Source organism: Puntigrus tetrazona, chromosome 3 (assembly GCF_018831695.1).
Source record: "Puntigrus tetrazona isolate hp1 chromosome 3, ASM1883169v1, whole genome shotgun sequence".
Classification (NCBI taxonomy): Eukaryota; Metazoa; Chordata; class Actinopteri; order Cypriniformes; family Cyprinidae; genus Puntigrus; species Puntigrus tetrazona.
Genome location: NC_056701.1, coordinates 22,470,517 through 22,491,209, shown reverse-complemented (window position 1 = coordinate 22,491,209; position 20,693 = coordinate 22,470,517). Strand labels below are relative to the sequence as shown.

Sequence of the window (20,693 nt, the reverse complement as noted above, 5' to 3'; positions counted from 1 at the left end):
TGAACTATTAACTTTTTTCCAGTAAAACGACTACAAAGTTCTTTTAGTAGTGTGTTTTTGATTTAACGTCCCACCAATAGAATCCATCACATAAAACCAATACAATTTCCTTTATAACCATTCAATTCCTTACATTTTCTATAGTGTTTTGGGACGTTGTGCAAACAAATTATTTTGGATGCGATTAATATAGAACAGCAAAATAGCAGAAATAAGCAATTGTTGTATTTTCACAGTTTTTGTGTTGTTTGCATTGTTTTAGTAAAGGACAGAAAATGTCCTTTATAGAGAAATATCGCTAGGTGCTGTATTAAACAATACATTTTACCATAAAAACTTAAAAGCAATTGCAAAGCGATGTAACTCGTGCATAGACATTCAAAGCAAAACAAAAAAAAAAGACAAAATGTCATACTTGCTCAGCACACTTCTGCATTTATTATGACAGTACTTATGCAATTATTGAACATGATGACACTTATTTCAAATGGAGAACATCTTCCTCTGGTTCATGTTGTAGCAATTTACATGGCAGGGTTAAAAAAAGGAACTAAACAGCACAGAGGAAATGAAGTCGAGTTCGTAAAACAACCAAAATCGTTGTTCCTGCTTTATGTTAGGTGTCAGACAAATGCGCTAATGTCATAATTATGGCAATCGCAATAAAATTAGAAATTGTGGCATTTGTAGACACTTTCGCCCTCCAATATAGATCCAAGAAGTCGCTGCTTGTTTGACGACACTGTAAAGCAACATCTTTAAACGTCATTTTGTACTCATTTTATTATTAGATTTGAATACACCGTAGGACACCAAAAATAAAGAGGAACTAACTATTACACCAGCAAGTGAGGAGAAAACACAGAGCTCGTTCCTGTACATGGAAGCAAATTCATTTCATTAAAGGCAGCAGCTAAGGCTAAGCTAAGCTAAAATGTGAAATTTAAAAGCGTTTAAAAGATTCAAAGTGTCCGTCACCTCCACCATAACCCAGTTCGCCCGTTTCTACAAGTGTGACTCACGGGAGTAAGAAATGAACGTCTCCGTGTTTCGACCGCGCCACCGTCTGGACGTCCACGTTATATTTCAGCAAACAGAACTATACACAACAAATTTGACCGTTTTGTTTCTCATATCTTTGTTAATAAGGTCCTTGTCAACTCAGTGGGCTTCCTCGGTTAGGCTAAAGGGTTAAAGAGATTCACGAATTAGGAGCAGTACGACTGAGATAACAGGCCCCTAATTAATGGAGCGAGAAAATCGTTTCCAGTCAGTGCTTGTTCTCGCTTGCTTGAAAAATGATTCTAGGTGACCATGACAACGAAAGTCGCACATAAACTGCATTTTAGGATGATTGACATTCAAAAGTGGAATGATTTTAAGATGTCCCTATCATCGTTTGTATCTCAGCGGTACCCTGTTTCTTGATCGACATTCTAACCAATGTACAACAGAAAACGACTTTCAATATTAAAAAAATACTAAAACTTTATGAAAATGAACAATCATGTAAAACGAGAACAGTTCGTAAAAAGCTGAACAACGCTTAAACACTTTAGGGAGCGAAACGGGAAGAACTTCAATACTAAGGTTTTCAATACCGAGCCAGGAATAAAGAGTTTTTTTTTGGCATGTGAAAAAAACAACTTGGTTCTCTTTCGTTAAAACGGTTGACGTGAGAGGCCCAGAGAACAGGACTCAACTACCCAATTGAACTACAGAAAATAATCTGCGCTCCACAGACTGAGGGCCGTTCACACGGAGGGCGTTGTTTACAAACGCTTTTTTTGAAAATGGGAAGCTCGTGTTATTTACAAGAAAAAAAAGAGGAGAAAGCAGCGCATTCAGTGTGAACCATCTCTTACATCTGCATGTAGGTGGTTCACACAGAATGCCTTTTTTTTGCATTTCACTGCTCTACTTTTCAGTTGCCTTTGACCATTTAGGTCTTGCGGCTTTTGCAGCACATGGAAAACCGTTTTTAAAATACTGTGCTTAAATGAAAACTAAGTTCTACTTAAAAATATAGTGTATTTTTTTAGTGGATGCGTCTCAAAACACATTTTTGTGCCCTTCCAAAAAATGCTGAGACGTGTTTACATTGGTTCTGTGTGAATGGCCCCCATGAGTGGTTTTACGAATATATCTCACATCTACGTTCTAGACTCGTGTCCTGCGAACAAGGCTCAGTATCTCAAACATGCTAACTTGCGCCCATCTGTGGATTTGAGTTTAAAAAGGTGGCATATAATTAAAGTCTCAAATTCCTGCTTCAAAATTCCAGTTTTCCCAGGAGTACAATAAAAACACATTTAAGACAGCGTAACGAAGACGAAAGTGGCTTGTAACACCACAAAGCAACTAAAAGGAGATTCCACGTGATCGTGTATGGAATGATAATACTGAATCAATCCACGTCCATCAGACAGAGAAGGAATTAAGCAGAAAACTTCATCTCCTAGGCCCTCCGCAGCGCAGTCTGAGTGCACTTACTGCGGCCTCCGGAGACCAATACATTGGAGTAAACACGCTACAAGTCTGCTTGAACAGAGAGGGCTGGTGAAAGGTTTTGGGTAGCAATAAAACAAGGCCATATTTCTGATTGATGCAGAGGTCTTACTCTGTCACGTCACAGAGTAACACGACATTGCAGGGTTGACCGAGGCACACTGAGCAGTGCAGACAAGCACCGCACCAACTAACCACAAGCACTGGAGTTTAAGCACAGAGGGATGCTCCTCCTGTGAAGAAGCATCACTCGCAAGCCCCTATTCGTTCTACTTCCATTAACACGACAGAAAGCAAACATGAGAAGCCCCTGAATGCTAACTCTACATGATTACACTTCTCACACCCTGTTTTCCCATTTTTGTCCTAAAAAACTCTCTCTGTTGCCATGCAAAAATGGACCGTTTTCGCTGTATTATTTGCCTAGACGTGAAAAGTAAAGCCCTTGCCCCCATCTCCTCCCCCCCAGCACATTGCTTAAGCGGTTTTAATATTTAAATATATGCCAGAATATATACAAACAGTCCTCTTGTCAGTCGATGCTATACAGGCCGCCTCTCGCTCCCATCCCACACTTATTAATCCGTGCCGCCTTTGTCCGGCAACCGTTTCGTTCTTCTCCTGCAAGCATTTGAGTGAACGTTTATTAACGAAGAGGTTCTACATTCCTGCCGAGAGCGGAGAGGCTCGTAATACCTTTAAGGGCGCTTAAAAAGAAATGGAGAACGTGACTAAATGACTATAAAAAGGGCCTCCTGATGGCTAGACGTCCCTCGGGCGTCTGGTACAGTGTGTTTTGTCCCATCTTTGTCCCCGGTAACATCCCCTCAGCATGTTTCCTGTAGTTCGTCAGGCTCTTCAGGTCATGGAGGGAAAATGTGGTCGGAGGGTAGAGTGGGCGGAGTTCAAGGCGTTTCTGTCGTTCTCTCCGTCTTTCCACAGAGGAAGGCTTACGACGGCTCCAAGCTCTTCAGAGCACCAACCTTTGACTCCAAGTCGGTAATCTGAGAGAGAAACAGCAAATGCTTTTATATTTTTAAATGCATATACTACTGTTCCAATAAATAACTGCAATAATTGCAATAATGCAATAATTTTTGGAAATGTTCAACAAATGCTCACCAAAGCTGTATTTATTTGATAAAAAAACGTAAAAAGTAAAAATGTAAAATGGCTGCTTTCTATTTTAAAATGAATGATGGGTAATGATTTATTGTGATTAAATCGCATTCAGAAAAAAACATTTTATGTAGATAATATGTGTGTGTGCTGTGTGTATTTATTATGTATTACACACACATGCACGTATATATTTAAGAAAAAAACATGTTATTCTTATATAATAAATATATTGCATTATATAAAACTGTGAGAAAATCGTATGGTGAAATCAGTTTTGTGAACTGTATCGCACCATGAGTCGACCGTTACATCCCTAACAGTGTGTGAGCAAATAAAGAGCAAACTGTTTCTGGAAATGCTGGTTTCCAAACGCACCTTCTCCTGGAGATTTTCTGTCTCCACCTTGTGGCTGGCCTCTGACTCCTCTTGTGCTCTGCGCTGGGCAGTCTCCTTCTTCAAATACTCGATCTCTCTGCATTAAGACACACAAACATATGCACAACATATGGGTTAAACCCTGTCGCTAGATCACACTTCATGTGTTGTCTGATTCCTTCAATCGCATGCTTATTCTGTGTTGTGATCCTGGTTTAGGTAACATGCCCTGCACTCACTTCTGCTGGTACTCTTTGATGAGGCGTTTGGCTTTGCTGTACTTGCGCTCCAGCGCCTGATACTGCGCCTGCGTCTCTTTCAGGTGCTCGTCCACCGCCTGGCACAAGCTCTGAGCCTCCATCCAATAGCCCTCCAACTTCTCCATCCGCTCCTTATTCTCTCTCACCGTCTGCTCCAACTGAGCCCTCTCCATCCGCCAGCGCAGCTTATCCTGCTCCGCGTGAGCCAGCTAGAGAGAGACGGAGGGATCGTCACAAGGGTAAATAAAGGTTGTGTAACGATCTCTTACAAATGTTCATTATTTTAAAACCTTAAAAGTCCTACCTTCCTCTTGAGCTGCTGGATCTCAGCCTGGGTCACTGCATGTTTTATCTGGAGCTGGAGACACAGAGATAGATGTACACACACAGATAAATATCTGCAAAACAATTCAAATGAAATGTAAATTATATTTGAATTAATTTAATATTTAAATTTATGGATCGTACTGATAAAAGCATTTTCAATATTTAAATTTGGAAGCGATTCATTTCAAGCCTTTATTTACAAAAAATTGTATATAGTATATAGTTAAAAAATATAAAGACAAATAAAATATATACAATATAATGGTATGTTTTTCTCAAATGCTTTTGGCACAATTGCAATTAAAATTCTTCAATACTTTTTTCATTTGAGATATAGAGTAAAGTATATTGTTTTAATTAACAAACAAAAGAGCCGATTTGTAATACCTACAATAAAAAAAAATTGTAGAAACAATTTTCACTCATGAATTGCTAGTAAATTTCACTAATAATCAGAAAGAAACAAGGAACTTTACAACTAGATTTTTAGTGTTTACACTCCTTATTTATGGTAAAACAAAAAGAAAACATAATTTGGGTTTGTTTTAAAATAGTTTGGTTATATTTCAATCTCACAAACAAATGTTTAGAAATTTTGTCTAAGAAATAATAAAATGTTCTATATATATATATATATATATATATATATATATATATATATATATATATATATATATATATATATATATATATATATATACATATAACCTTTTATAAATCCTTTATTGAAAGTAAAAATAAAAATAAAACAAATAATAACAATTGCTGATACAGACCAACATCTTCATAGTGTGAAATATGTAAAATAAATAAATACACAGTTAAAAGCTTTTTTTCATAGGGCAAATCAAAAGAAGTAAAGCCGGCATGAATAGGTCTGTATATTTTTATGTGTGGTCAGCTTCACAAGTTTTCTTATGTGTCCCACTGACCTCCTTAAACTTGTGTTGAAGTTTCTCTGGGTCCATCTCCACAGGAGAGAGCATGTCTTCATTCTCTGCCAGGTCGAACACCTCGATGGCGTTAGGAAACATGGGGCTCATCTCTTCCTCTTCATCCGTGGCATATTCACCCGTCTGAACACGGACAAGAAATTGAGAAAGGAAAGAGAGATGGATGTTGATAAATACTGCTTTGCAGCGAAACTGAGATTCGTGTATCTGGCCTTAATTAATTTGTGGATTTTGAAGCAAAATACTCTTTCCTGACTTAAATCTCTTTGGGTAAGTACTGGTTTCAGCTTTTCAATGCGTTAGAAACATTAACCACTAGATGTCAGAGTTAAGCTAGGCAAAAACCAATTGGATCAAAGGGAAAGCACATGCCAGGACATTGTAAAAAAAACAAAAAAAAAAACCCTGTGACTGGCCAACCACCATTTTGAATTGACTCTGCAGCTGCAGGAAGATGAGGCAAAGGCACATAAAAGCAAACTGAAAGAACTGCAACCATGTGATTCACTGATGTGCCGCATTTGAAATGATTTGAGAGTTGTTGAGAATATCTTGGACCATAAACAAACATACAAAGTCTCCTAGGAATTTCTGAGCAACAATCCCCATGAAAGCATGCCCCAACACATCTGCAATAAAGCATCCAACATGTTCTCCACATCCTAAAACTGCAATTACTCTGACCTCAAAAGGCCGTCGTACACCCACCCCTCCCTAAGAGCCACTGCAAATACACCACTATCACAAACATCCCTTTAACAATGGACTTCCCCTTGGGACAATGACTTCCTGTGAGCTCAGTGTAAACTCTTATCAGGCAAACAGCCACAGCTGTTAACACATATAACATTTTTTGTTAATAATGGCCTTTGAGATCTGTCTATTTTGTAGGCTGGTATAAGTTCAGCATAGAGTAAACTATAATTTACAAGAAAAGAGTGAAAATCTAATTACTATAATATTTTAAGTAAGGTAAGGTTGACATATATGCTCTATGAAATGTCCTTTACTGTAATTGTCACTGAGCAAATGACACACAAATTAAATAGAAAATTCTTAGAAAAATACATTGTAAAATTGCAAAAATATAAAAGCAAAAGGTTGGGTTTTTCAGGTTGAGTTACAAAATATATTGGCCATAGATTTGAGATCTTTCAGATTAATAAATCCCATTCATATATACGTATTAATTAATTGCATAACACTGCACTGTTAATAAATTATTATGTGATTAGTATAATTTATAAATGCATTTACATATTATAAAAATATAATATAAAAATATGAATTAAATATTAACCTATATTATATCTTATATATACTGTATATATATATATGACAATTTACTTAATATTTTTTAAAAATGATAATTGTTTAAATAAGTGTCTTACATTCACCAAAGCTGTATTTATGTGATGGAAAGATGTAATAAAGACAGTAAGATCGTGTGATATTATTTCATTTTTCTTCTGCATTTTATCACATTTTAAAATATAATTTATTCCTGTGTTCGAAAAGCATCATCACTCCAGTCCCTAGGTGATTAATTAAAGAAACATTTCTTACATGCATTTTTTTCAGGATTCCTTGGTAAATATAAAAGTTAAAATGGACAACACTAGAAGCCTTTTAATATTATAGATGTCTTTCCTGTCACTTTTGATCCATATAATCTGTCACTAGTAAATAAAAGTATTATTTTCCTTATACATATCAGAGGATAAGGCTTCTGAATTTACAAATGTATTTTTCTATCTCAGTGAGTCCAATTTGTCATTCTCTCTGCCCAAGTCCACGCATCGGTCTGAACTCTGCCATGTGGGTGAAGCAGCAGACAAACTGTCTGTTTCGGCACCTCTCAAACGTTAAAACAACATCAGACTGACGTGAGCTCAGTGTTGCGGAGGAGAACGCGCTGAGAGGGCACTGAGCTGGCAAATCTAGCCGCGAGACGCGCTGCCATGAAACTCTGCCCTTACTTTCGCACCCAAGATCTCCAAGAATACCGTCGACGGGAACTGTGAATCTTCAACATCTGAATTATTAATCAGTCCCCTCACGGCACGGCAATGTGGGTAGGTGTGGAGGACAATTATGAGACAGGATGTACAGCATGGACGTGTTAAAGCAATGCGGCGCTTTAAAACAGAGCTAATTATTCAGATTTTATGATTCTGAGAGAGCGTCTCGGTGAAGAGACGTTCAACCTAATATCACTTGAAAAATAATGCACCATTTAAGGGGTACGGCTAGATTAATGCAATTAAACGGTTAAGAAAAACATTTCTTTCAATTCAGCCTGATTTATAAGCTTTGAGCATTTCAAACATGCCATAAAAACAGTGAACACCTCAGGTGTTTTTAATGCATTGCCAAGAACAAGGTCGAGCATCATCCCTCCCATAAATCTGTTCACATACTGAAGTGAAAATAATATTTTATAGACGGAAAAACATGCTGTTGCGGAGAACTAAATGTGTATGATTAAGGTCTCTGAAGAAAACATTATCTGAAATTAGTCACTTGACTCTTCACCTCGCTTTCACCGTCTCTCAGTCCTACAGTTCGGTTTCAGTGCAATATTTGTGTTAAGTATTTCTTAACACGGGAGGTTTTTCCTTTTCACCAACATGAAGCCTTTGTGAATATTAACTAGTACTGAATTAATCGAATCAAGAGCGGTTGTTTGAAATACAAATGAGTCTTTTAAAACTCGTCCCAATGCAAATGGGCCCTACAGAGGTTCTGTGTCTGTAAGAAAGCCCCTGACCCCAGCTCTCATCTGCTCTGTGCCATCAGCAAATGTTATGCAAAAGTATGACACTGACTAGGATTTCCAGTCCAACTTATGAAATCTGAGGCCAGTGGTGCGAAGGAGTATGAAACATACGCAATCCAGTGTCAGTCAACTGGAGGCAAAATAATTGATTTTCTAGATAATCTACATTTAAAAATATATTTAGCATCAATATTAACAAAAAAACTATTATTTTTTTATTCATATTTCAATCTTGCTTCAAATCAAGGTATTCTGAATAAATATGTAAAAGTCTAGCCACCTGAAAAACCCCTAGTGAATCAATGACATTGATGAAGCTTTCCTCAGAATACAGCGTCTGTCTGGGTGTGCATGAGAAAAGCTTGTGTCAACAGACATTTCACAGTGACTGGCAAAATATTTACTGTAATTTTATGAAATCTTTGCAAATAATAGGTGAAAAAAACTCATGTGATGTAGTGTTTGGGAAACATTTAAACAAAAATGGGCTGCATGGGTTTGTGGATTTTTTTTTTTTTAATTTTTCTGATTAAAGATTAGTGATTTGAAATACAGATAAAACATGCTTGTTTGCTTGTTTGTTTGCAGTACTACACATTTCTGTAATTTTGTTATGAATATGGCTGTAAAACTATTATAATAGTGCTGTCAAACACATATAAATACACACATACAGTATATATTTAAGACAAAAATTACATTAACATATTTAATATAGTTATAAAAAATGTGTATGAATATATAGACACACACATAAAAATATATATGTATATATATATATATATATATATATATATGTAAACAAAAACATTTATTTTGGATGTGATTAATCTCAATAAATCTTTGGCAGAACTAATAATAACAAAATTAAAATACACAAATTACTAAATAAAAGCAAAAAAAGTTAAATGTTCCACTTTGAAAATGTTTTTTAAATACTCATTTAATTTATCATTTTATTTTTCATATTATTCAACTGCTTATGGCATTTTTACTAAACTTTATTTTGATGTAAAACTACAGGAAATCACTATAGCTTGACGAACGCTTCTCAATATGGTTCATTTCCAAATGCGTGTTAAAGCCACCCAAACCCAGAGCAGATGCAGAGAAGTTTGTGTGTGAAGCAACATTTACTGCAAACCAAACCATTCGTAGCTGCTGTGAAGACCACGAGCTGCTCATGTGTAAATGAACACAGTGCTGCGCTTCACTCTGAAACACTCAGTGTATATATTCATTTCGTTAAATCCCATGTTACTTACACTCAATCTGCATTAGTCACAAACTAGTCTGATGGTGTATCTGTTGAAGCTTTACCTCCTCGTCCTCTTCCATGTAGGGGTTGTAGCGCTGCTCCATCATTTCCCTCTGCCATCTCTCCTGCTCCAGTGTCTGCTGGATCAGCTGGGCCACTTCACTCTGTTCCCCAGGCTTCTCCCGGCCTATCACAAACCTGACACACACAAACACCAGCCAATCAGACACGAGCCAGTGAACCAGTCGTCAGTGAGCTCTGTGCTGTTTTCAGGGGCCGTGATTTACAGCAAGCAAAAGACCTGCATTATAAAGCATTAAAGCCTTTAACTGCATGAGATTTAAAAGCAAACGATTGCCAGTCGTCTCTGCGCTGAAGTATTCCACAAAAACAAAAGTTATTATTAAACATGTTCTCTCCCACTGGGCTTAAGCCTCGTCTATTAATCACATTTTCCATTTCCTCGCACTACAATCAAGCACCATCCACGCCTGGCCAGAGCAGCTTAAGAGAAAACAGGACGCAGATGCGTGAGCCTGTTTGAAATGCCACAGCTTCCAATCCCTCATCATGACTTTACATACAACCACACGGGGCTCAGACCGGCGTTAGCAGCAAGCTGATGTATCTCATACCAAATCAGATGATAGAAGATAATGCTGGATTAAATAAAGGGAAATTAAAAGCCTTAATTTTAATTTTTGAACACTGGACTCATTTACACTAAGTTTGATCAGCCTCTGAAGATATATTTTTTAATTAATGCATTTTTAAAGTGTTTTGGAAATTGTATATTTTTTTGTAAAGGAAGCAATAACTAACTTTTATGTGACTTCAAAACATTTCTTTCTTTCTTTTAGAAAAAAAAGGTTTCCTAAAAGTATTAACAACATTTTGCATTTTCGCAAAACAGAATGATTTCTGAAGCATCATGTGACACTGGAGAATGGAATAAGTTTGCCAGAACAAGAAAAAATAGTTAAAATACATTTAAATACACAACCGTTATTTTATGTTTAATAATACTCACTGTGTTTTGACTAAATAAATTAGTAAATAAAAATACATAAAAAAATCCCAAATCTTATACAAACAATATAATATAACATAATATAATAAGTAATATGTTATTTATACATTGAAAATATTTATAAATGATATCAATTATATGAATATAAATATATACGTGGAAATATTTCAAATATATTTTCAATATATTTCCTTACTTGACCGTGCCGCTGGTGTTCCTGAGGACCGATGCAGCAAAATTTTGGGTCACGCCCACCAGACTGGTTCCGTCCACCTCCACGATCAGGTCATTCACCTGGATCCTACCGAGAAGAACAATAACCAGGATAAGAGCTCAGGGAGCGCACTGGTAAAATGGCTGCTACATCTTGGGCCGAGATACTGATCAATCTCATCGCTGTACGTGTAAAAGAAATAACAACGCCAAAGGAGTCATTTATTCGGTCTGAAAAATGACCAACAGCAGAAGTGCATCAGTGCCTCACTTAACTAAACCTCTTCTCGTATTCCAAGCCGTTAAAATGATCGATCGATCCTCTCAGTCATAAAACAAGTCAAACGATCCAGCCCCATCCAAAAGAGCCGGTTTGCCAAGGCAGATGTACCTCTGACAGACAGCAGGAGCACCAATGAGGTGCCAGAGAGTATCTAAGTATCTCAGTATCTGAGCACTTCTGTCACACGTGTGGAGACGACTCACTTCAGCATTGTCTTATTAGATTTGTATGTTTCCTGTGGCCTCCAGGTGGACCGTTTCTAACTGTCACGCCAAAACAAGAAAGAAGCCCCTGCAATGCACCATGAACCTACTCACTCGAGACCGGAGAGAAATAACTACAGTTATAAGTTTTTATTAAGATCCCCAGCACTCGCTGAATCTCCTGCAATCTCAATAAACGTCATAAGCAAAAGCGGGCTTCTCTCGGCCGAACTGCTGTTATTTTTCAAACCTCTTGAGCTTGGCGGGCAGAAATAGCTTCTCTGTGACCTCCACGACTCACTCCAGGGCCTGAGGAGCTCAAGGTCAGATCCTACTCATTATATATCAATAAACACTATCCCTCATATTTTGACCAACACTCGGACAAGTGTAACTCCCTACCTGGTCTCATGGCATAAACGTACCTGGGTGCTCTTTTTTATTTTATCGAAACACGAAATATGTATCTATCACTGCACTTTCCACAAGAAATTAGCACTAGAGGCAGTAAAACTCTGACACCTTTTATTCCTTTTTACACAAACTTACAGCGTAATTTTTACACATTTACTTGAAGAATGTCATGTAAAGACTTAAAAAAAATATGAATATGATGGGATATTTATATCCGCTCCGGTTTAAATCCAGCGAGGCTACGGTTTGACAAAACATCTCAAAATCTGTGCAAAAGCAAACTGAAATGGCACAGTTGCATCAACAAATGCGTTATCGGGTAGGTTTAGGGTTGCATTTTCTAATAGATAAATTAGAAGTGTTAACTTAACTGCCAAAATACATACCTATATCCATGTACTAAAAATGTGCAGGGTTCACTTACTGAAGCTGTGTTTTAGCACCACTCAGTGGACATTTCTCTTTGAAACTGCGGTGAATCGTGCGTAAAAACAGTTCTGTTTCATAAATAACAGCACCATGGACACTCTTCACTCTGACAAAAAGCTTAAACATGGTCTCATATTAGTCTAAAAGCATCAGCCTCACGTTTTCCACCGCTTGTCTGCTGATTCCTCTGTGACTTTGCTGTTTAATCCATTTTGCAGACTGATGAAAGTCTGGTAGCACAGACGGACAGAAGGTAAAGGAATCACAGTTTCTTTTCACTCTTATTTTCACTCAAATCCATATAAATCCCACTTGTGTGCTGTAATTCTCTGACCTTCCGTCTCGGTGGGCGGCTCCTCCTTCCGTCACTGTCTTGACGAAGATTCCCAGTTTTTCCAGACCCATGTCTGCGCCGGCACCCATCCCGATGATGCTGATTCCCAATCCGTCTTTATCTGACAGGAAGGAATCACGGTGTTAATAACAGCTCACACGATTAGTTAACATCAAGCATTAGCATGTAGATGTACAAGCAGGATTTCAGACCTGCAGTAAATTTCCGTATGTTCTTCATGCAAAGTCACCGCAAAGCTTCAGAAGATGTTGAATATGGCTTTTTAGTGGTGCTTTATTGTGTTGTCTGGAGCTTGACAGCCCCTGCTCACTATACTTTCATTAGCAGCGCAAACATTTGTATAACTAATGACATGTATAAAAACAGTGAATAAATTGTAAAAATGACAGAAAGCTTTCAAAGTTTTATCCAGAAAGAAATTAAGAATGCAATACTATGGAAATGACAAATTCTGTTATTTGCGTAGGTAGTCATATGATCAATATAACAAAACTTACAGCAAAACTTTAATTAAAACATTAAAACTAGTTAAAGTTAAAAAAAATGAATGTAAAAAAATAATAATAAAAAAATAAAAATAATAAATAAATTAAATTAAATTAAAACAAAGATTAAATAAATTAATTAAAAAAATGTTTAAGCCAAATTGCTACAACTGATTAAAACTAAATTACACATAAATTATAAGCTATATGGAAATATAAAAACAACATAAAGTTTAAAAATAAACCAAAAATGTATATCTAAAATAATGAATGCTGGAAAAAAACAAAAAAAGCAATCAGTAACTCTCTTGAAATTGTATGTGCAAACTTCAAAGAGCTTTAAGGTTTTTAGACACAATAAATAAATATTGAGATAATGAGCTGGAATTAGTGTGACTAATCCTATAACTGTAAATCATTTGAGCAGATTTTAAGATTATAATTAGTTAGCCATTATAAATACATTTTACTGCAAATAATCCTCTTGAAAAGATATTGTGCCTAATGTTTTTTTTAGCCAGTTTGGTTTTAATGTAAAACATTACCATTGCAATATAAAAACTGCACAGCTGAACACAACTCCTCTGTGTCTACGCTGTGATATTTCACATACGGTAGCTATGGTAACCGCCAGACTGCTTTAGGAGAGAGGGCCTGACCCCTCCGATTTTCTAATCAGCAAAAGCTGCTTACTTTACAGAGCAAAACAAGCTGCTTCAGTCAGTTTGTTTAGAAACAGGAAGTTAAGGACCCTTAAGACAACATACCACACGGGCTCTAAAAACACACATGGTTTAGTCAGGAAAAGACTGAGTACCTTTCTCCAGCTCGACGGGGAAAAGGTCCAGTCTCTCCACCCTCTTCTCCAGTTCATACTCGGCCGAAGCCGCCATGGGGTCAACCTCATCATTGCGCCTGTCATAGTCCTCATTCGAGTATGTGGTGAAGACCTGGGAAAACAAAGCCGAGGTTTAATGTATAGCGTATCTGAAATTGTATTGTTGCAAGAGTTGCGGTAAGTCGTCCACACAGAGTAACAGAGCAGGTGACGATTACTGCAAGAATTATGAATGAATTGACACCGGCTGTCGGGAAACTCGGGCTTAGATACAGTTAGTCACCATGACAGGGTCTATATTGTTATATATGGATTATATTCGAGCTGCATGTTTTGTGCAGTTTGTTTCACGGAGCAACGGCAGATAGAAAACAAGTGCAGCAGTCACACTTCGTGATAAGATAAACAGAACTTAAAGTGAATTGAGTAAATGAATACGTTTCAAAAACAATGGCGTTATCACAATACGCACTATTTAAATGGCTTTCTGGGTCCAGATGGTGCAGTTGTGACATCTACCAGCAGGCGCTAACCGAGCCATGCTACTCTAACACGCCAAACTATCTCAGACAGATGGATTGTACGGGAGACAGCCATTATTTCAGAGTTTCATTTGGTACAGCCAGCGGAAATTACACACCTTTGGGAAAACAGTCCAGAGCGTAAGTCATCTTCTTCAGTGAAGATTTTTCCCCCCTATAGCTTTGAGCACTACTAACCGTGCAGCTAAAGCAGCGGTTTATATAGACACAGTCATGCATCATGTTCTCCGTCAGAGAGACCGGGGCCTGAAACCGCACCAGCATATGGGTGTATCACTGTGGGTTCATCTATAACAGTTGAGACCTACAACAGTAAGCCGAAAAAAAGAGTGCCATTCTATATAAAGGAGCACAGATCACTCGTGAGTCTTTAGGCAGCGCTTGTGTACATCCGCTGAATATTTTGTGGTAACAGCTTCCTGTTTGGGATAAACTTTGATCTAAATACCGTTTTCGGTCTTTCTGAAGCCCATGTTACAAGCATTGAGGGCAGAGTGGTAAAATAAGAGCAAAATACAGGAAGCCGCTTCTTTCATTTGACTCTACCAAGTAAGTGTTGACAAGCGACAAGAGAATGAGTCGCTTGAATTATTCATTCAACAAATCTGGTCAAAAACGCAGACTCATTTGGGAATAAAACAAGACTCTTGGTGACTGAATCACTGAAAGGTTCACTCAAGACAATCGTTCAGCAGATTTGTTCAAAAAACGCTAAAAATAGTGTTTAATCGTGATTTATTGCATCCAAAAGCATTTTGTATACATAATATGTAATTTAATATTTGATTATCATATTAAAATTATATACAAGAACGCTGGCTGTGATTCAATCGCATCCAAGATAAAAGTATTTGTTTCCATGATGTATGAGTGTGAGTATTTATTATGTATATATAAACACACACACGCTTTATATTTAAAAATATTTAAATGTATATACAATTATATATTTATTTGTATATATATGTACATGTATTATATTTACATAATAATTATACACAGAATAAATTCATCACATAAATAAAAAATATAATTTCACGTAAATAAATTTTTTCTTTAATGAATCATTTGACAGCACTAACTGAAAGATACTAAGCTCATGTACGATTGAAGCACAGCCATTGTTCTCGTATATTATTTCTATATGGTAATATCATGCGATTTATTTATTAATTGCCAAATTTTGTTATTAGTTTTAATTTTCCATTTTATTACATGATAGATTTGGAAATAGTCCCAAGTTTAGAAATAAACTTATTACACACGACAGTCATGGCGAAATCTGACTAGATGTTTCCTCCCATTTTTGTTGCTTAATTTAGATAAAGTTAATCATTTATTTAGAGCAAAAAATGATGGCATAAACTTTGTTATTTCAAACAAGGCATAGTTTTACAGATCAATGACTAAAAAGGCCTTCCCTCATTTATTTTTCTGGTTCATTCTCTTCCCATGCTCTACTGCAGTGGGAACTCATAATTATATCAAAAACTGCTGATGGTAGAAATGTACGACAGCGGCTGAGTAACACAGCAATCACTGCCCATCTGCCTCTCCGCTGGTGCTGCTGTTAACTTCTTTTTTCGTGAAAAAATTGTGCACATCGTAGCTTGGTAGAGCAGGACATAATGCAGCAAAATTGCACACATTGACTTTTTCCCTCAGCTTCTCTTTTCATTTTTGTTTAGTCATATTTCCAAGTCAACTTCCTTAGCCCACCCCATCCTACTGAGCTCGTCTTTTGCAACCACTCACTTCCTTTTATTTCATCTCTCCCCTTTTCATCTGCTCGCCCTGTACATTGCATTCTCCGATTCCTCTCATTTCCAGGAATAGTCCACCTCAAAAATAAAAATGTCTTTAATCATCACCTCCTTTTCATTTTTTGATAAACGGACAGTTCATAGTGACGAGAGCTGTTTAAATAACTAAAAATCACCATAGGCCTACATAATTAGAAAGTCTATATAATTTTGACCATATACAATTCTGTGAATGAACTACATATGAATAACTCAAAAGGACTTCCTCAAAAAAGATGATCTGGTTATTAAACCGAACTCTCTGACTCAAATGATTTAGTCACAGTGGTTAACAGCCCACTGATATGAGATCGACATGAGTCTGTTTCTTACACAGAGCTATCGTATGTCTTGAGATGACATGTGCAGCATCCCAAATCACTGTTCTGTGACGTTTCCTAGCATAAATAGCGTGAGCAGTGTGTTAACACTACGAATACCAAACAGAAAAAGTGCACTTTTAACACCCGGATGATAAACGAATAACCAAAAAAAGGGTGACACTTAATGCACTCAAATGTCTCAGCTTTAATTACGTGCCGAAGAGGGAAGGGCTATCGGACTGCATTTATGAATGACGAAACCTTATATAATACATAGTGCATATGTACACAGCGTATATGAGCGTAGAGGAGTGCGTCAGTTGAGACGCAGCTATGGAATATAGTGCGTGACTCATATTGAATGTTTATGGTGCTTCTCTTGCCATTTTCGGAGCGACGGGGAAACGAATACAAGACAATACCAAACAAGCTGCTGAGATTTTATAACATGAATCATATTTTAAATCTTTATCTGTTTATTTGGTTTTGTGCTGGTCCAAGGTCACCAGCTCCAGCTTGAAACCCAGCCATCTAGACCACCTAGAAACTAGGTAAAATCAGCAACTATCAGGATTAGATTTGAATGTACCACATCGCCGCTTTATTTCTCTCTCACACCTCCGTCTCTTCACTGGGTCACTCCTCTCTTCCGCAGATCGCTGCATCTCTTATCTAAAAATACTCCCTCTCTCTCAGTGCTTGAAGTGAACAGCAGGTCGGAGCACCCTCGCTGTGAATGCCATCGGCCTGCTCACATGTCTCTGTCTCCATGGCAACGGCCCGGCTTGGCGATTGTGATTATGACATCGTTGTGCCACCCCCCCTCTCATTCTCTCCCTCCCCCTGCTCTCTCTCTTTATTAGCGCCTCCTGCGCATTGCAAATGTATATAATAATAAACGCATTCATTCCGCATCAGAGTATACGTAATTTCTGACTGAAGATGAACAAGATAAAAATGCCATGTATTCGAATTCTGGGATCTGGGAGATTAGGTCGTTCGCGTCTTAGAGGCCAATACAAACAGTGCAATGCCAAGTGGCATCTGTGGGTCGTCTGTCATTGGCTAGGAGTCTTTTCCATCTTTCTGTCTGTTTTCGGTGTGTGTCTCCCTTTCTGTACCTCTCTCTCAGAAGGAATGTTGGACGGGACGACAGAAATTCACAGGCCAGATGTGTTCCTGAAACGCACATGCTACCTCTGCGAACTCCCTCCACATAATTCACAGACATCAGTCAGAGCGCACGCCACATTTATTTCGATGCAAATGAAAACAAGGACGCGGCCACATAGTGAACACACCGAAAGGATCGGGAATACTACTACTAAAAAAACCCAAAAAACTTTCAAACACATGCTTAATAAAAGGAAAAACATATCTAGAGTATTTTAAAAGATATCTTAAATTAGCTGCGGCCTACGACCTACTGAAACTTGATATACATCTCACTAATGTATATATTACCACCATTTGAGTCTTGTGGCTCATTTCCTGTCATTATTCGCACTATCAAAGACATAAATGACAAGAAATCTCACTCGCTACTTCAAAGATCTGCCATACTGAACAAGCATGTGACACTGAGAACAATAAATTACACGAGGTGACAGATGCTGCTGCTGATACGAGCTCTGAACCGGACATGCATCTGCAGTGTGTGCATGTGGAATGCAGCTGGTCTGACTGTGTGTTTTTGGCTCACACACTCTAAACTCTCACTGGTATGCAGGGAGACAGTGCAGTGTGTTAGCTTTACAGTACCCCGCTCTCCTCCCTCACACACACACACACACAAACCCTCACTTCACTGCATGCCATGAACCTAAAGCTGTATACAAGAAGATGTGGAGGGTCCTGGAATGTGAGCAGTCAAACACACACACACACACACACACAGATGCGTTTGAGGGACATTAACATACTGTGTGTTGATTTAGAGTAATTGAAAAAGAGGAGATAAGACGTAATGGTTGACCAACATAGGTTTTTCAAGGGAATATTTAAACATATAAACACACACACACACACACACACACACACACACACACACACACACACATATATATATATATATATATGTGCACAATTTAAACATAAATATAGCTTACTATTTTTGGCATAAAAACACAGATTTAATATTATAGTATAGTGAATATTATATTTAAATGAAATTTTACATTTAATAATGTAATAATGTAATTAATTTCAAATAAAAATAGCTACCATACTTCTGTTTTTAATCATAACTCACTAATAAAACATTAGTGTAAATATCATCATGTGGTGGTCAATGGTCTACATATAACATCGGTTTTGAAGTACTTCATTCAAATTCTACCAATCAGCTGCCAACAATACAGTCTGCTTTCACTAAAAAGGCCATATTTATCTTCTATCAGTGTGCTTTATGGTCATTTGTCAAAAAACTATAGTAATAGTAAGAAACTACTATAAATTAAAGCAGCAAGACTGACATTCCTGTGTAAAATGTATTTCAATATTCAGTTTTTTTGCAGACACAGTCCATTTAGACAATGGCGGCTGAACGAAACCCTAAACCTGGGTTTTACTAGACCAGATATTCAATTCAACCCCAATGCAATAAATGCAGAAAAACTAAAGTGCAACAATAAACAGAAACACAAGTGTGTTTGTAGCACTTCCACTAGTTTATTTCTTGCTGTTCTCTGAGCAAGCGACTGTGCTAACGCCTTTCTCTCCGAGCCAGGCACTCTCTAGGCACTGTTTTGACACTCCTCGCCTGGTTGCCATGGAGATTGTCTTTACATGCAGACCGATACACACTCCACAGACACAAAAACACTCACAAACACTAACACAAGGTGACACACATGAGAAACCCCCGGGCGCCCTGAAAGGTTGTGACAAATATTCTTAGCAACCTGTATTTGTCAAATAATTGCGGCCCTGAAAAACACACGTGATTCAGCTGCAGGGTGGTCTACAGTATCCCCCACAGACAGGTCAAGAAGAGAGAGAGAGAGAGAGAGACACTGCAGAACAGCACTGAACAATTATTTCCCTTCCAACTTAATATTCATCTAATGCAGATTAACTCATCTGCATATAACAAAGCCAATGATGTGCTTCTCTTGTAGACGGTTCTTTATTCCTTTATTAATCGTCTGATATATACAGACATGTCCTGAACATCTATGAAATATGCAGACTTATGACACAGACATGTGTTGCGGTTTTATTTGTGGCTTTTTATTAAAAGCGATATTTTTGTTCATCCAAATAAAGCTAAAATAAACCTACATATATAAAATGACAAAGTTTAAATAAAAATTGGAAAATGTCGCTTTAGCAAGTAACAAAAGTAAGTTAGTGAAGCATTAAAATTACTACGATAAAACTAAAGAATAATAATAAGTAAAATATTTCAACTTAAAAAAAAAAATGTTCACAGCTGCAATAAAATAAAATAAAATCTGTAAATCGTGTTCCAATAATAAGTAGTAGTAATAATAATAATAATAATAATAATAATAATAATAATAATATAGTTTAAATAAAAAATATTTATTTCAGTCTTTCTACTGAAAGTACATTTCTACTAATTTTTTCAAACCACGATCCAAAAACCCCCCTCAAAAAACCCCACTGCCTTCATTAAGGTAAACTGCATTTAGCGGCACTTTGAACACGGCAAATCAGTATGTTTAGGCACATTTGAAAATTACAGGCTGCATGTAAGTGGGTCTGCGATAAAACTCAGATACAGTAAGCGACCTCTCACTCATTTTCACAAAAAAAAGAAGAAAATAAATAAACAAACCCAACAAGCAAGGAAGTCAAGTTTGACAACAGGAAGCTGCTGATTATGATCACAGCTTTACCAAGCAGGGTATAACACTACATAGTCCTTTAAAATGGGCATTGCTTGCTGACAGAGAAAAAACAGTACTTTTAGCATTTAACCCCCTTACAAATTTACACTTTTGTGTAAACTTGAATTCTTCTTCCTCTTTACAAAAAACCGCTTGCCTAAATATTGGGCAAAATTAAGATAACAATGATAAAAGCTTAATTACTAGCAGTAGAAGTAACATTTATCTGACCCACTGAAAAACATAGCTCAAAAAAGCTTTAAAATCTATCCATGGCTAAAACATTCATTTATGTGCTATCGATTAAAGAGGATCCAATCTATCAACTAATCAATTAATC

The 20,693-nt window shown here is 37.1% G+C and overlaps 1 protein-coding gene across 1 annotated transcript in view; it reads right to left on the bottom strand.

Moving 5' to 3' along the window:
• Nucleotides 1–419: 419 nt before the first annotated feature.
• ppp1r9ba (protein phosphatase 1, regulatory subunit 9Ba) overlaps nt 420–20,693 on the bottom strand; it is a 35,389-nt gene continuing 15,115 nt past the window's right edge. The window contains exons 3-11 of the mRNA XM_043228511.1: nt 13,812–13,944; nt 12,489–12,609; nt 10,809–10,913; nt 9,645–9,780; nt 5,525–5,668; nt 4,570–4,623; nt 4,245–4,474; nt 4,006–4,102; nt 420–3,512 (exon numbers count right to left, since the gene is read on the bottom strand). Coding sequence (XP_043084446.1) covers nt 3,459–3,512; nt 4,006–4,102; nt 4,245–4,474; nt 4,570–4,623; nt 5,525–5,668; nt 9,645–9,780; nt 10,809–10,913; nt 12,489–12,609; nt 13,812–13,944 — 1,074 coding nt within the window. The 3' untranslated portion in view covers nt 420–3,458. The remainder of the gene's footprint in view (nt 3,513–4,005; nt 4,103–4,244; nt 4,475–4,569; nt 4,624–5,524; nt 5,669–9,644; nt 9,781–10,808; nt 10,914–12,488; nt 12,610–13,811; nt 13,945–20,693) is intronic.